At 45.7% G+C, this 18,065-nt stretch overlaps 1 protein-coding gene across 1 annotated transcript; it reads left to right on the forward strand.

The window, feature by feature from the left end:
* The first annotated feature begins 137 nt into the window (after positions 1-137).
* Positions 138-5,899, forward strand: fbxl6 (F-box and leucine-rich repeat protein 6). Its single transcript, XM_030789200.1, has 9 exons — positions 138-916; positions 1,102-1,260; positions 1,558-1,621; positions 2,388-2,519; positions 2,721-2,828; positions 3,214-3,324; positions 3,551-3,782; positions 4,439-4,679; positions 4,986-5,899. The coding sequence occupies exons 1-9, from the start codon at positions 405-407 to the stop codon at positions 5,113-5,115; spliced, it is 1,689 nt and encodes a 562-aa protein (XP_030645060.1). The 5' UTR covers positions 138-404; the 3' UTR covers positions 5,116-5,899.
* The last annotated feature ends 12,166 nt before the right edge of the window (positions 5,900-18,065 follow it).

An 18,065-nucleotide genomic window follows, 5' to 3' on the forward strand; every position in this document is an offset into this window, starting at 1 on the left:
CAGCCCGACGGCCTTTTCGCAGAGCATCATGGGACTCGGGCAAGAACAACAGAGGAAGAGGTGTGTGGTTGACGGAAGAAACTCCACCAAATACCATAAAAAAATTAGTCCTTCAGCAAGCAAGCAAGCAAGCACAGCAGTATGTAAACTAGTTTTAAGCCAAATATAGGATAAACGACGATTAGTCATTGTGCTTTGTTACAAGCATACATTCAAAGCATACATTTTGTTGCGTCGGCTGTTTATCCATTTCAGCACAGTAAGGAGAAAATAAGTATTGACTGGTAAAGTATTTCACAAGCTAATAATTGAGGGACGGTATTGGTTAAATTTATTTTTAAGCGTTAGATTGTGTGCTGACTGGACGGCTGCCTCTTAGACCTTGTCCCGTTAAAGATCAGGCAATGGCAGATGCTTCTACTAGCGACGAATTTGTTGGCCAAAAACGGTCTACAGCCGCAGAAAATACTTACGATATTGATTCTAGCTTAACAACAAGAAGGAACAGTACGGCAGGCAAAAGACCTACGAAGAGGAAATCGGATGCAGCCGCGAAGAACAAAAAAAAGCCAAAGATTAAACGGACTCCGAGACCAAATTACACCGTCCAGCATGGAGAGGACATGCTACTTATTGTTTCAAACATTAGCCACTATGACAGTGTTTGGAAGCCGAGAAAGAAAAGATGCAAAAGAAAACGAACTCTCAGAGGCAAACCCAGGGTCATTCCTACTAAAAGGAGAAAGACACCTTCAAAAGGAAACACTGAGGAGGAGACAGTTTTAGGCACTACAAATTTGGAGCAGGTTCACTCAGACACATTTGACAAATGGGGTCAGGGGTTGCCACTGGAGATCTTGGTAAAGATCTTTCAGATGGCAGTTCACCAGGATGGTGCTGTGCCATTTCTATGTAGGTAAGTTCATTTTGAATATTGAACTACTTATGCCAATAGGAATTGATTATCTCTTGTCAACCATTAAATAGTTGGTGATGCCAATGCAGTGTGTTATCGAAATATTAATCACAATTTTTAATTTAACCATCCTGCTCATCTTGAATTAGGCTTGAAGTTTGACTGTATTTGAATTTTCTCCAAAGGGTTGGCAGAGTTTGCCGTCTATGGAATGGTGCTGCATCTTCTCCAACTCTGTGGCACAGTGTGTCAGTTAGCTACTGCTGGATTGAGCCTGGTAAGAGTCAGTTGCCTAAAACTGAAGAGAAGATTAAGAACACTATAAGTTGGCTTGCACAAAACAGGTCAGTCCTTTGGGTAGGTTTAAAGAGTACTTGCTAGAAGGGTGTTTGCTTAAGCTTTTATATCTGTGAATTAGCCCACTGCAATTTTTATATAAACGTGTACTTTCTGCCTTTTTGTGTAGGTATACACATTCAGTTTTGTAAAACTCACACTTTTTTTTGATCGACATACAATTGGAATAAATCTGGACTTTAGGTAGCCACATGATCAGACACTCACAGCGTAGCCTTTATGGTGAAGATAAAATGAGATCAAATGAATTCAGATTTAAATGTGTTTTTGTTCTCTCCTTTAAGATTATGTCAGTTGAGGGAATTTTCCCTTTGTCACTGGAAAAAGCATGTTGACTATGTTATTCAGGTAATCACACATTATCATTTATCATTTTTTGTGTATCAGCTGTGTTGAAATTTCACATGGTCTGTGGCTGTGTCTCTTTTGAAGGGCTAAATCCTTGGCTGTTGAGGCTGTTTCTTTAGTCATTAAGTGCTGTATCTTTGCAGAAAATCCTGAAATGCATACATGAAAAGCAGCTTTCTTTAAAGTCAAAGCCTCAGAAAAATAGACTAGTCTATTTCAGAAAAATGATCGGTTCCACCGTCAGAGTGGCAGAGAAAAAGTTCATATTTAGCTGGCCGTGAGCAATATGAAGACAAAGACTGTTAAGTCTATGAAATATTATATCATCAGTAACTAACAAATGTAACCGTATTGATTTGCGAAACTTTACGGTTTAAAATCACATTTCAGGTATCAAGTTAAACATTAGTTTTTACATTTGTTTTTACAGTTTGTTGTAAAATTGCTCTCCACTTTTTCACTTTCTCACAATATAATTGGGATAGGAACATGCTCCATTGTAACCACAGTTCCTTTGAAGACTGTCCCCTTTGTGTAACCTCATAGTATAGCACAGAAAAGGCTCCCTTGAAGACTGTGACAGCCAAGGATGTGTCTCATGTGAAAGTGGCCCCTTAAGTAAGACACAGCTGGTTAGTTAGAGTGTCTGCATAGTTATGGTATTAATGGTATGGAGACATTCTGTCTAACTTGACAGCATCCTTATTCAAGTGAAGTACTGCCAAATTTTGTTTGAAAATTTAGTGTTTTAAATTTATTCCTTTAGGTTATATCAGAGTCCTGCCCCTTAATCCATTCGCTTAAGCTGTCATATTGCACCGGTGTGACAGATACTGCTTTCCAGAGTCTTGGCACCAACTGTCAGTCACTGGAGAACATGAACTTGCAGCACACAGAGGTTTGTATAGTTTTTCTGTGTGAATTTCAATTTTATTCAGCTGATTTGAATTTTGCTTCAGAACATTAATAAAATATTCACCCTTTTGATCTTCCAATTTACATAAAGAATGCTTTTAATCATGTAACAATGTGAATTCATAATATGATCAGTCTTAGGTTTTACACCTCGGTTGTATTCTTTTTTTTTTCCTGTATGAAGTTTCAGGTCGATGGCTTGGTCTCTTTTCTTGAGTCCCATGGCAGCCAACTAAGGAAGATTTTCTTCACTCACAGCACCAAAAGTGATAAACTTCTTAATGCTCTATCTGTAAGCTGGTTGTTTACCCCTATTTGGATTCATCAGTATTGTTTTTCTGTGTTTTAAGCTATATAATGTCTTGTTAGAAGCATTTTCCAGTTGTTCTCTGTCATGCACTGTTGAAGGAAAGCATTTTGCCAGGTTTTAACAGGCTAAGAATTTAAGAAAATGAGGAGAAGGCTGAGATTAGCACAAATACTTTCATGAAGATAAATAACACTGTGTGTGCCATAAGTACATCTTGTAGAAGTGTAAGGTACCTTACAAAAAAGTGCAGTGCTCTTTGGTGGCCATAACTTATTGAAACTCTTCCCTACCAAAGTACCCATAAAACTACTGCACACTGTTGAGCACCACCATGTCAGTATTATTTTAGATATTGTGTCTTCTATAGAGATGCTGCCCTGAACTCAGACTGTTGGAGATCAACACAAAGCTGGACAGTGGATACTGTCAGCTTCCCATCTGTATCCAGGCGCTGCAGCTTGGTTGTCCTAGACTCCAGGTAAAATGTTCATGCTGATGTATGCTGTGGAGCACTGTATAATTTTCAGTCATTTGGGAAGTTTTTGTTCCTTGACAAAGAGCTCTTGAAATGTGATTATTTACTATACAAGTCCTGGTAACCAAGAAAACTGGGTAATTTGATAAGATAACTGTTAATGAATCCTTTCACACATTAGGTGCCCTTTTTTCATTAGTGCTTTCGATACTAATTTATCTCTTATTAGATTCTCAGGTTAATGAATGTTACACCTATTCCCAAAATGATTCGCAACACACCAGCTTCCACTTCTGGCTTCCCCATGCTGGAGGAGCTGTGCATTGCCACATCCTCTCATTCCTTCATGACTGACCAAGACCTAAGTAACATTCTTCATGGCTCCCGAAACCTGCGGGTACTGGATCTGCGTGGTTGCTCCCGGATCACAGCAGCTGGACTGTATGCACTACCTTGTGAAGGTGAACAAAACTCATAAATAAGAAATGAGTATGATTAATTGTGATTCGAAACAAGGGAAAACAATATCAAGGCCTGCCTTTTTGTGCCTTTTAGCCTTTTATTTACTGTAAACACATTTTCAGGACAGGTCTTTCTTTGCTATTTGTAAGAGAGACCAGCATTTTTGAAGCCTCTTGTTCAGATAAGATGGAGCAGTAGTTTTATTAAATCATTTGGTCACTGACAATGATTGGAATAGAGTGAGCAATAGTCAGCACAAGGTGTAATACATCCACACAAATTCAAGTGCTCACATAATCGGCAATACTTTAAAAAATGATGCAGAGTACATGTTTTATTAAACCTTTTTAGTCAAACCTTTTTTTTTTTTTTTTTTTTTTAAGTTTGTTTGTTTAACAAAACGTATTATTTTCCAATTTTAGCATCAGACCCATTAATCAGTAGTATATAACCAGGTAAAGACTGCCCAAAATCAAGGCATCATTCATAGCAGCTGAATGGTTGACTGAGATTTTCGAGGTTGTCATGTGACTCTAGGCCTGTGTAATCAAAATTTTGTCCACAAGAACTTTGGCCACATCTTTGTGTCAATGATAATTTGAAAATTGCCCAGTAGCATAAAATATTCACGTCATATTTAAATTGGTTTATGTAGAGCTGGAATGTCTGTACTGGGGACTGTACTTCAGCAGTAACACCATGGTAGCTTCCAAGAAGGGCATACACATGCTGACCCAAAAATGGAACCGCACCCTGCGGGAGCTGGATCTGACCAATCAGCCTTTCTCAGAGGAGGACATGGAGATAGCCATTGGGTATCTGGCCCAAGGCATAGTGGCAGATTCCTTCCACTCCCTCAATCTCACTGGGACCAAGATCACAGTACCTGCCCTCAGGTAAAATAAGGGTCTCAAATATTGCTGAGACAATGTGTTTTAGGTCTCAATACTTTTTGCCACAGTTGTTCCAACATTTGATTTTGTCTAAATACTGCCCAAATGCTCATGGAGAGGTGGTATAGTGGCATTCTCTCCTTAATATTACAAACACGTCCTGATTGTTGCAGTATACTTGACATACATCCATGTTTTCCATCACTTTAATGTATCGGGAATAACGGTGAGAACCTATGACTGTTAAATCAAGTTTTCACTTTTACTGTCATGACTAGAAATATAACCATTATCATCCATTTTTAACAGGTTACTTGTAGGTCAGTCTCCAGCACTCGACTACTTAAATCTGTCATCCTGTCGGCATCTTCCTAGAGGATTCAAACGAGTATATCGTGGCCGAGACGACATTCACCAGCTACTGTACAAGTTAGACTAAGTTGAAAACTGAAATTCTGTCAATCTGTTACCCATGATTTGTCTACAAAGAGTCAGTAACATGGCGACCATGGTATTTGCAACTTGCTGAGACAGTTTTATTAGTAACTCTCATTAAAATTAAAAACAACTTTAAACAGTATATATTTCAAACTTGTGACTTTTTTGAATGGCTCTGAACAGAAGCTGTGACTTCCAAAAACTGTTTTTTAATATGAATTGATGTTTGCAATTCAAGTGTAAACTATGACTTCCTGTATTTTTGTATAAATCTTTGACTACACATTATGGAGGATCTGAAATTAAATTTGTAGCACATTCAGCTACAATAGGATACATCTTTGTTTTCTGCTGTTTTTTTTTTTTAATTTTCACTATTGCAGGATAGATAACTTCTCTTTGTGTTGGTCTGAAACCTTTAAACTTTTTTTTCCCAAGAGTAAATATTTAGGTCAGAGATTAATTTAGGTCAAAAATTTGACAAATAGCAATGCCTCCACAAAATATCTTTTCCCTAATGCAAAACTGATAATGAGGAACATTCACTGAATTGTCATATTGTATATACTTCCTTTTAAATGTAATTAAGCCCATTTGTGTTATGAGTACCATTAAAATAAATGAGTACAGAAGAGTAATTGAATATGTACCAGCAGTTTCTACATTTGAAGTTTTATTTTGACACAACCCAGTCACCATTTTCAAAATAATTGAACTTGTATTTTGTATCAGATATAAAAACATACAGTTCCTCGCTGTTAGATGAATTCTCACACTCATCTTATTAAACATTGAATTACGACAGAAACTATTTAACAGATGTTCTTTAAAATGCTGCCTCAGCCAGTATCTCAACATTAACATGTAACTGTAATCCCTGTAATTAATGTAAATGACAAAAGATGAGCGGATTAACAAAAGGTTTTAGAAAGCTTGAATAGCACATTTACCAAAAATATCCATTTTTTTTTATGGAGTGAAAAACAAAATTCTCTGCAAAATAACTGGAATCATTGGTTGAAAGTCACATTTCAGTTACAACTTGACATTAATGACATCAGAATTTAACAAAATCTCTTTCAGGAAAAATAAGTGAATCGGAAGGGAACAAAGTGAACATTAAATCAAATTCCAAAACATGTCTTCTCAATAGTCTAATACCTGAAACACCACCTTGACAATAGAAAAAAATAATGGTTTTGAATCATATGGATGATCAGCTGCTTTCTTCACAATTATTTCTTTAAAGCAAGCAAGCTGAGGCCGGTCTTCGGGTCTCTCACACACCTCTCAACGAGCTGCAAGTAAGTCAGGTTTTCCTGTGTGTTGGGGTCAAAGAAGCCCTTGGTGTCGTCACTTGGGTCGGAGAGAATCTGGTTCATCTCTTCGTCAAAGTACCCTCGCTGGTAGGCTACCTCCACAGGCACCCGATGACTGTGCACCGGGTCAATGATGCCCCCGGTGGCGATCTGTGCCTCCAGGAGGCGGATGCCGTGATCCTTCACGATGAGATCTTTTTTCAAGGCCTGAAACAAGGAGATTGTGTTTCCCGTGTGTGGGTCGGTGTAGCCAGTGACGGCTCTTTCTGCCGAGAGCAGCTTGCTTTTCATCTCCGCCCCCACCACCCCTTCTGCCACCGCTTCCTCCACCGACAGCTTCTTGTTCCTGACGGGGTCGATGACAAACCCAGTGGCAGCCTGAGCCTCCAGCAAGACCAGGGACGTCCCAGGGGTCAGGAGTCCTCTGCTCTTGGCCTGGTAAATGCTCATGACCTCTTTGGTGGACTGGATGAACACCCCCGCGATGCTGTTGGTCCCCTGCAGGTACTTCTGCACAGACTCCATTTGGCTGACACGATCCACGGTGACTTTTCCGTGCCTGAGGTCGTCGTAGAGCTGCTTATCAATGATTTTAGAGCCCAGCAGCTCATCCGCAGTCACATCCTTCCTGATACCAGGGAATTTAGTGAGGCTGGTGATTTCTACCGTTGTGGTTGTAGTGGTGGTGCTTGTGCTGGACTGCGCTTGTGCAGGTGTCGTTTTAGTTTCTGCGGTTGCCACTGTTTTCTCCTGAATGATAACCAGCACGAGCTCCATGAAGTATTGGATTGTAATGGCTCCAGATTTGAACTGCTGCACCAGGTCCCTCCTCTTTTCCTCAGTGATGTACTTGGAGTACAGGAGTTCCCACAGAGATACCACCTGGCCCTGGAATTTGCCTCCGGCCTTGCTTGTAGTTGTGGATTTTAGAATTGCCTTTGTGTGTTCGTCGATGAAAAAGTAAAACTCTCCTTTCTTCACGATGACGAGCAAGCTGAGGCCGGTCTTCGGGTCTCTCACACACCTCTCAACGAGCTGCAAGTAAGTCAGGTTTTCCTGTGTGTTGGGGTCAAAGAAGCCCTTGGTGTCGTCACTTGGGTCGGAGAGAATCTGGTTCATCTCTTCGTCAAAGTACCCTCGCTGGTAGGCTACCTCCACAGGCACCCGATGACTGTGCACCGGGTCAATGATGCCCCCGGTGGCGATCTGTGCCTCCAGGAGGCGGATGCCGTGATCCTTCACGATGAGATCTTTTTTCAAGGCCTGAAACAAGGAGATTGTGTTTCCCGTGTGTGGGTCGGTGTAGCCAGTGACGGCTCTTTCTGCCGAGAGCAGCTTGCTTTTCATCTCCGCCCCCACCACCCCTTCTGCCACCGCTTCCTCCACCGACAGCTTCTTGTTCCTGACGGGGTCGATGACAAACCCAGTGGCAGCCTGAGCCTCCAGCAAGACCAGGGACGTCCCAGGGGTCAGGAGTCCTCTGCTCTTGGCCTGGTAAATGCTCATGACCTCTTTGGTGGACTGGATGAACACCCCCGCGATGCTGTTGGTCCCCTGCAGGTACTTCTGCACAGACTCCATTTGGCTGACACGATCCACGGTGACTTTTCCGTGCCTGAGGTCGTCGTAGAGCTGCTTATCAATGATTTTAGAGCCCAGCAGCTCATCCGCAGTCACATCCTTCCTGATACCAGGGAATTTAGTGAGGCTGGTGATTTCTACCGTTGTGGTTGTAGTGGTGGTGCTTGTGCTGGACTGCGCTTGTGCAGGTGTCGTTTTAGTTTCTGCGGTTGCCACTGTTTTCTCCTGAATGATAACCAGCACGAGCTCCATGAAGTATTGGATTGTAATGGCTCCAGATTTGAACTGCTGCACCAGGTCCCTCCTATTTTCCTCAGTGATGTACTTGGAGTACAGGAGTTCCCACAGAGATACCACCTGGCCCTGGAATTTGCCTCCGGCCTTGCTTGTAGTTGTGGATTTTAGAATTGCCTTTGTGTGTTCGTCGATGAAAAAGTAAAACTCTCCTTTCTTCACGATGACGAGCAAGCTGAGGCCGGTCTTCGGGTCTCTCACACACCTCTCAACGAGCTGCAAGTAAGTCAGGTTTTCCTGTGTGTTGGGGTCAAAGAAGCCCTTGGTGTCGTCACTTGGGTCGGAGAGAATCTGGTTCATCTCTTCGTCAAAGTACCCTCGCTGGTAGGCTACCTCCACAGGCACCCGATGACTGTGCACTGGGTCAATGATGCCCCCGGTGGCGATCTGTGCCTCCAGGAGGCGGATGCCGTGATCCTTCACGATGAGATCTTTTTTCAAGGCCTGAAACAAGGAGATTGTGTTTCCCGTGTGTGGGTCGGTGTAGCCAGTGACGGCTCTTTCTGCCGAGAGCAGCTTGCTTTTCATCTCCGCCCCCACCACCCCTTCTGCCACCGCTTCCTCCACCGACAGCTTCTTGTTCCTGACGGGGTCGATGACAAACCCAGTGGCAGCCTGAGCCTCCAGCAAGACCAGGGACGTCCCAGGGGTCAGGAGTCCTCTGCTCTTGGCCTGGTAAATGCTCATGACCTCTTTGGTGGACTGGATGAACACCCCCGCGATGCTGTTGGTCCCCTGCAGGTACTTCTGCACAGACTCCATTTGGCTGACACGATCCACGGTGACTTTTCCGTGCCTGAGGTCGTCGTAGAGCTGCTTATCAATGATTTTAGAGCCCAGCAGCTCATCCGCAGTCACATCCTTCCTGATACCAGGGAATTTAGTGAGGCTGGTGATTTCTACCGTTGTGGTTGTAGTGGTGGTGCTTGTGCTGGACTGCGCTTGTGCAGGTGTCGTTTTAGTTTCTGCGGTTGCCACTGTTTTCTCCTGAATGATAACCAGCACGAGCTCCATGAAGTATTGGATTGTAATGGCTCCAGATTTGAACTGCTGCACCAGGTCCCTCCTCTTTTCCTCAGTGATGTACTTGGAGTACAGGAGTTCCCACAGAGATACCACCTGGCCCTGGAATTTGCCTCCGGCCTTGCTTGTAGTTGTGGATTTTAGAATTGCCTTTGTGTGTTCGTCGATGAAAAAGTAAAACTCTCCTTTCTTCACGATGACGAGCAAGCTGAGGCCGGTCTTCGGGTCTCTCACACACCTCTCAACGAGCTGCAAGTAAGTCAGGTTTTCCTGTGTGTTGGGGTCAAAGAAGCCCTTGGTGTCGTCACTTGGGTCGGAGAGAATCTGGTTCATCTCTTCGTCAAAGTACCCTCGCTGGTAGGCTACCTCCACAGGCACCCGATGACTGTGCACCGGGTCAATGATGCCCCCGGTGGCGATCTGTGCCTCCAGGAGGCGGATGCCGTGATCCTTCACGATGAGATCTTTTTTCAAGGCCTGAAACAAGGAGATTGTGTTTCCCGTGTGTGGGTCGGTGTAGCCAGTGACGGCTCTTTCTGCCGAGAGCAGCTTGCTTTTCATCTCCGCCCCCACCACCCCTTCTGCCACCGCTTCCTCCACCGACAGCTTCTTGTTCCTGACGGGGTCGATGACAAACCCAGTGGCAGCCTGAGCCTCCAGCAAGACCAGGGACGTCCCAGGGGTCAGGAGTCCTCTGCTCTTGGCCTGGTAAATGCTCATGACCTCTTTGGTGGACTGGATGAACACCCCCGCGATGCTGTTGGTCCCCTGCAGGTACTTCTGCACAGACTCCATTTGGCTGACACGATCCACGGTGACTTTTCCGTGCCTGAGGTCGTCGTAGAGCTGCTTATCAATGATTTTAGAGCCCAGCAGCTCATCCGCAGTCACATCCTTCCTGATACCAGGGAATTTAGTGAGGCTGGTGATTTCTACCGTTGTGGTTGTAGTGGTGGTGCTTGTGCTGGACTGCGCTTGTGCAGGTGTCGTTTTAGTTTCTGCGGTTGCCACTGTTTTCTCCTGAATGATAACCAGCACGAGCTCCATGAAGTATTGGATTGTAATGGCTCCAGATTTGAACTGCTGCACCAGGTCCCTCCTCTTTTCCTCAGTGATGTACTTGGAGTACAGGAGTTCCCACAGAGATACCACCTGGCCCTGGAATTTGCCTCCGGCCTTGCTTGTAGTTGTGGATTTTAGAATTGCCTTTGTGTGTTCGTCGATGAAAAAGTAAAACTCTCCTTTCTTCACGATGACGAGCAAGCTGAGGCCGGTCTTCGGGTCTCTCACACACCTCTCAACGAGCTGCAAGTAAGTCAGGTTTTCCTGTGTGTTGGGGTCAAAGAAGCCCTTGGTGTCGTCACTTGGGTCGGAGAGAATCTGGTTCATCTCTTCGTCAAAGTACCCTCGCTGGTAGGCTACCTCCACAGGCACCCGATGACTGTGCACCGGGTCAATGATGCCCCCGGTGGCGATCTGTGCCTCCAGGAGGCGGATGCCGTGATCCTTCACGATGAGATCTTTTTTCAAGGCCTGAAACAAGGAGATTGTGTTTCCCGTGTGTGGGTCGGTGTAGCCAGTGACGGCTCTTTCTGCCGAGAGCAGCTTGCTTTTCATCTCCGCCCCCACCACCCCTTCTGCCACCGCTTCCTCCACCGACAGCTTCTTGTTCCTGACGGGGTCGATGACAAACCCAGTGGCAGCCTGAGCCTCCAGCAAGACCAGGGACGTCCCAGGGGTCAGGAGTCCTCTGCTCTTGGCCTGGTAAATGCTCATGACCTCTTTGGTGGACTGGATGAACACCCCCGCGATGCTGTTGGTCCCCTGCAGGTACTTCTGCACAGACTCCATTTGGCTGACACGATCCACGGTGACTTTTCCGTGCCTGAGGTCGTCGTAGAGCTGCTTATCAATGATTTTAGAGCCCAGCAGCTCATCCGCAGTCACATCCTTCCTGATACCAGGGAATTTAGTGAGGCTGGTGATTTCTACCGTTGTGGTTGTAGTGGTGGTGCTTGTGCTGGACTGCGCTTGTGCAGGTGTCGTTTTAGTTTCTGCGGTTGCCACTGTTTTCTCCTGAATGATAACCAGCACGAGCTCCATGAAGTATTGGATTGTAATGGCTCCAGATTTGAACTGCTGCACCAGGTCCCTCCTCTTTTCCTCAGTGATGTACTTGGAGTACAGGAGTTCCCACAGAGATACCACCTGGCCCTGGAATTTGCCTCCGGCCTTGCTTGTAGTTGTGGATTTTAGAATTGCCTTTGTGTGTTCGTCGATGAAAAAGTAAAACTCTCCTTTCTTCACGATGACGAGCAAGCTGAGGCCGGTCTTCGGGTCTCTCACACACCTCTCAACGAGCTGCAAGTAAGTCAGGTTTTCCTGTGTGTTGGGGTCAAAGAAGCCCTTGGTGTCGTCACTTGGGTCGGAGAGAATCTGGTTCATCTCTTCGTCAAAGTACCCTCGCTGGTAGGCTACCTCCACAGGCACCCGATGACTGTGCACTGGGTCAATGATGCCCCCGGTGGCGATCTGTGCCTCCAGGAGGCGGATGCCGTGATCCTTCACGATGAGATCTTTTTTCAAGGCCTGAAACAAGGAGATTGTGTTTCCCGTGTGTGGGTCGGTGTAGCCAGTGACGGCTCTTTCTGCCGAGAGCAGCTTGCTTTTCATCTCCGCCCCCACCACCCCTTCTGCCACCGCTTCCTCCACCGACAGCTTCTTGTTCCTGACGGGGTCGATGACAAACCCAGTGGCAGCCTGAGCCTCCAGCAAGACCAGGGACGTCCCAGGGGTCAGGAGTCCTCTGCTCTTGGCCTGGTAAATGCTCATGACCTCTTTGGTGGACTGGATGAACACCCCCGCGATGCTGTTGGTCCCCTGCAGGTACTTCTGCACAGACTCCATTTGGCTGACACGATCCACGGTGACTTTTCCGTGCCTGAGGTCGTCGTAGAGCTGCTTATCAATGATTTTAGAGCCCAGCAGCTCATCCGCAGTCACATCCTTCCTGATACCAGGGAATTTAGTGAGGCTGGTGATTTCTACCGTTGTGGTTGTAGCGGTGGTGCTTGTGCTGGACTGCGCTTGTGCAGGTGTCGTTTTAGTTTCTGCGGTTGCCACTGTTTTCTCCTGAATGATAACCAGCACGAGCTCCATGAAGTATTGGATTGTAATGGCTCCAGATTTGAACTGCTGCACCAGGTCCCTCCTCTTTTCCTCAGTGATGTACTTGGAGTACAGGAGTTCCCACAGAGATACCACCTGGCCCTGGAATTTGCCTCCGGCCTTGCTTGTAGTCGTGGATTTTAGAATTGCCTTTGTGTGTTCGTCGATGAAAAAGTAAAACTCTCCTTTCTTCACGATGACGAGCAAGCTGAGGCCGGTCTTCGGGTCTCTCACACACCTCTCAACGAGCTGCAAGTAAGTCAGGTTTTCCTGTGTGTTGGGGTCAAAGAAGCCCTTGGTGTCGTCACTTGGGTCGGAGAGAATCTGGTTCATCTCTTCGTCAAAGTACCCTCGCTGGTAGGCTACCTCCACAGGCACCCGATGACTGTGCACCGGGTCAATGATGCCCCCGGTGGCGATCTGTGCCTCCAGGAGGCGGATGCCGTGATCCTTCACGATGAGATCTTTTTTCAAGGCCTGAAACAAGGAGATTGTGTTTCCCGTGTGTGGGTCGGTGTAGCCAGTGACGGCTCTTTCTGCCGAGAGCAGCTTGCTTTTCATCTCCGCCCCCACCACCCCTTCTGCCACCGCTTCCTCCACCGACAGCTTCTTGTTCCTGACGGGGTCGATGACAAACCCAGTGGCAGCCTGAGCCTCCAGCAAGACCAGGGACGTCCCAGGGGTCAGGAGTCCTCTGCTCTTGGCCTGGTAAATGCTCATGACCTCTTTGGTGGACTGGATGAACACCCCCGCGATGCTGTTGGTCCCCTGCAGGTACTTCTGCACAGACTCCATTTGGCTGACACGATCCACGGTGACTTTTCCGTGCCTGAGGTCGTCGTAGAGCTGCTTATCAATGATTTTAGAGCCCAGCAGCTCATCCGCAGTCACATCCTTCCTGATACCAGGGAATTTAGTGAGGCTGGTGATTTCTACCGTTGTGGTTGTAGTGGTGGTGCTTGTGCTGGACTGCGCTTGTGCAGGTGTCGTTTTAGTTTCTGCGGTTGCCACTGTTTTCTCCTGAATGATAACCAGCACGAGCTCCATGAAGTATTGGATTGTAATGGCTCCAGATTTGAACTGCTGCACCAGGTCCCTCCTCTTTTCCTCAGTGATGTACTTGGAGTACAGGAGTTCCCACAGAGATACCACCTGGCCCTGGAATTTGCCTCCGGCCTTGCTTGTAGTTGTGGATTTTAGAATTGCCTTTGTGTGTTCGTCGATGAAAAAGTAAAACTCTCCTTTCTTCACGATGACGAGCAAGCTGAGGCCGGTCTTCGGGTCTCTCACACACCTCTCAACGAGCTGCAAGTAAGTCAGGTTTTCCTGTGTGTTGGGGTCAAAGAAGCCCTTGGTGTCGTCACTTGGGTCGGAGAGAATCTGGTTCATCTCTTCGTCAAAGTACCCTCGCTGGTAGGCTACCTCCACAGGCACCCGATGACTGTGCACTGGGTCAATGATGCCCCCGGTGGCGATCTGTGCCTCCAGGAGGCGGATGCCGTGATCCTTCACGATGAGATCTTTTTTCAAGGCCTGAAACAAGGAGATTGTGTTTCCCGTGTGTGGGTCGGTGTAGCCAGTGACGGCTCTTTCTGCCGAGAGCAGCTTGCTTTTCATCTCCGCCCCCACCACCCTTTCAGCCACCGCTTCCTCCACCGACAGCTTCTTGTTCCTGACGGGGTCGATGACAAACCCAGTGGCAGCCTGAGCCTCCAGCAAGACCAGGGACGTCCCAGGGGTCAGGAGTCCTCTGCTCTTGGCCTGGTAAATGCTCATGACCTCTTTGGTGGACTGGATGAACACCCCCGCGATGCTGTTGGTCCCCTGCAGGTACTTCTGCACAGACTCCATTTGGCTGACACGATCCACGGTGACTTTTCCGTGCCTGAGGTCGTCGTAGAGCTGCTTATCAATGATTTTAGAGCCCAGCAGCTCATCCGCAGTCACATCCTTCCTGATACCAAGGAATTTAGTGAGGCTGGTGATTTCTACCGTTGTGGTTGTAGTGGTGGTGCTTGTGCTTGTGCTGGACTGCGCTTGTGCAGGTGTCGTTTTAGTTTCTGCGGTTGCCACTGTTTTCTCCTGAATGATAACCAGCACGAGCTCCATGAAGTATTGGATTGTAATGGCTCCAGATTTGAACTGCTGCACCAGGTCCCTCCTCTTTTCCTCAGTGATGTACTTGGAGTACAGGAGTTCCCACAGAGATACCACCTGGCCCTGGAATTTGCCACCGGCCTTGCTTGTAGTTGTGGATTTTAGAATTGCCTTTGTGTGTTCGTCGATGAAAAAGTAAAACTCTCCTTTCTTCACGATGACGAGCAAGCTGAGGCCGGTCTTCGGGTCTCTCACACACCTCTCAACGAGCTGCAAGTAAGTCAGGTTTTCCTGTGTGTTGGGGTCAAAGAAGCCCTTGGTGTCGTCACTTGGGTCGGAGAGAATCTGGTTCATCTCTTCGTCAAAGTACCCTCGCTGGTAGGCTACCTCCACAGGCACCCGATGACTGTGCACCGGGTCAATGATGCCCCCGGTGGCGATCTGTGCCTCCAGGAGGCGGATGCCGTGATCCTTCACGATGAGATCTTTTTTCATGGCCTGAAACAAGGAGATTGTGTTTCCCGTGTGTGGGTCGGTGTAGCCAGTGACGGCTCTTTCTGCCGAGAGCAGCTTGCTCTTCATCTCCGCTCCTATCACCCCTTCAGCCACCGCTTCCTCCACCGACAGCCTCTTGTTCCTGACGGGGTCGATGACAAACCCAGTGGCAGCCTGAGCCTCCAGCAAGACCAGGGACGTCCCAGGGGTCAGTAGTCCTCTGCTCTTGGCCTGGTAAATGCTCATGACCTCTTTGGTGGACTGGATAAACACACCTGCTATACCATTTGTTCCACTTAAGTACTTTTTAACCACATCCATTTTGTTTACTTCCTTGTCTGTTATTTCTTCATTGATGATTTTAGTGAAAATCTCTTTTGATATAATTTCAGCATTAAACAGTTCTCTTGCTGATACTTGTTTTCTTAATCCTTTAAATTTGTGTTTGTTCGTTGTTTTCTCCACAACAATTGCTGTCACAATATCTACAATTTCTTCTATTGTTGTTTTTCCCATTTTGTATTGGTCAAGCAGGTGCTCTTTCTCCTCATTGGTTACGTACTCTGAAAGTAGTACATCCCACAGCAATACTCGTTTGCCTTCAAAACGTCCAGCATTAATTACTACTGACTTTTGTTTGAAGGCAAGCATCGTTTGCTCATCAGTTTTAATGCTGATTTCAATGTTTTTTTCAAGAGGCAAGAGTAGAAGTCCTGTGCTTTTATCTTTTATGCATCTTCCTTTTAGTTTTTGGTAGGTCAGATTTTCCTTTGTGTTTGGATCAGTATACCCTTCAGTATCAGGTAATGGATTTGCTATGTCTTCAATTGTTGACTCATCAAGGTATCCTCTTTTCTTGGCAACCTCAAGTGGCATCCGATGGCTATTAATGGGGTCAATTATTCCACCCGTAGCTATCTGTGCTTCCAAGAAACGTATTCCTTGGCTCTTCTGGATAAACCCCTTTTTAATGGCTTCACATAAAGAAATAGGTTCATCTGTGTATGGATCTTTGTAGCCTGTAACTGCTCTTTCAGCTGAGAGTAAATGTTCAAGAAGCTCTGGCCCAATGAGGTGTTCTTTGACAGCCTCATCAACAGAGAAGTATTTGTTTCTGATGGGATCAGTAAGAAAACCAGTAGCGACCTGAGCTTCAAGGAGTACCAAAGCAGTATCAGAGGTAAGCATGCCTTTTGTTTTTGCATCATAAATACTCAACACTTCTTTGGAGTCATGAATCTGGACTCCTGCAATGCATCCTGTGCCCCTCAAGTAGCACTGCACAGATTCACGACTGACCACATCTTGGAGTGTTATTTTGCCCTCCTGCAAGTCTTGATATGTGTTTGAGTCAATAATGTTGGACTCAAAAAGTTGCTGAACTGAAACAGGTTTTCTTAGACCCATTGTTGTTTGAAGAGTAGCTTCCCTCTGTTCCAATTTTGTTATGGTTGAGGTGATCACTGTAACTATTTGCTGAATGGTTAAAAACTTTGATCTATATTTTTCAATGAACTGTAGTTTCTCTTCATCAGTGAAATATTCAGAGTGAATCAATTCCCAGAGTGAAAGTGATTTTCCAGCATACCGTCCAGTGGAAATACTGATTATGTGTTCTTCAAATTCTTTCTTTACCCTTGCATCGGTAGGAACATCTTGAATTTTTGGCTGTGTTTCTCCTTTTCCAGATAATGGTAGGAGAAAAAGACCTGTCACTGGGTCCTTAATGCATCGTCCTATCATTTCCATGTAGGTCAAATTCTCTTTTGTGTTTGGATCAAAAAACCCTTTTGTGTCATCGCTTGGGTCAGATAGGATTTGGTTCATGTCTGCGTCAAAGTAGCCTTGTTTGTATGCAACTTGAGTAGGTAAATGTATGCACTTCAATGGATCAATGATGCCTCCTGTGGCAATTTGGGCTTCAAGTAGTCGGATGCCATGCTGCTTTACAATAAGTTCTTTCTTCATGGCTTGGAAAAGTGAAATCTTTTGACCAGTGTAGGGATCCTTGTATCCCGTCACTGCTTTTTCTGCTGATAGAAGCTTTTCATAAAGCTCTGGTCCAATCACTTTTCTTCTCAAAGCCTCATCTACAGTGAGTTTTTCATTCTGCACTGGATCAACAATAAAACCTGTGGCAGCTTGTGCTTCCAGAAGGCATAGAGCAGTGCCAGGGGTCAAAAGGCCCTTTACCTTCGCTTCGTATATGCTCATTTTGGAATTGGATTGCTGCAGTATCACACCAGCTATACAACTACTTCCTTTAAGATAAGTTCTCACATTATCCATCTTAAGTATATCCGTTGTACTCAGCTTCTCCTCAATCAAGTCATGGTATGTTTTTTCATCTATAATCCCCAGTTTGAGAAGATCCAAAACAGAGACACCATTCCTCAAGCCTTCCAAACTTAGGTCAGACCGTCTCTGAACCTCTTTAATCTCAATGATCTCCAGAATGATGGTTGTGATTTGCTCAGTGGTGATTATTCTTGACTTAAACTGTTCAATCAGTTCCCGCCTTTTCTCTTCTGACAAATATTCCAAGTTAATGAGATCCCAGAGTGTGACTTCTTTGTTTCTGAACCTGCCATGCTTCACAGTGACTTTTGTGGCTTGGAATGTCTCCCTGGTACTGTCTTTTATTTTGATTCTCTTATCTTTCCCCTTGAGTGGCAGTAGACAGCATCCTGTGCTGGGATCAATGACACATCTGGACATAAGCTGGAGGTAAGTAAGATTTTCATGATTATTTGGGTCAAAAAATCCCTTTGTGTCATCTGTAGGATCATTCAGAATTGCATTCATTTCCTCATCAAAATATCCCCTTTTGTAGGCAACATGGACTGGAATGCGATGACTATTTACAGGATCAATGATCCCTCCTGTAGCAATCTGAGCCTCTAGCAGGCGAATTCCATGATCTTTGACAATCAAGTCTTTCTTCATAGCCTGAAACAAAGAAATTGTTTTGCCA

This window comes from Chanos chanos, chromosome 12 (assembly GCF_902362185.1).
Source record: "Chanos chanos chromosome 12, fChaCha1.1, whole genome shotgun sequence".
Taxonomy (NCBI): domain Eukaryota; kingdom Metazoa; phylum Chordata; class Actinopteri; order Gonorynchiformes; family Chanidae; genus Chanos; species Chanos chanos.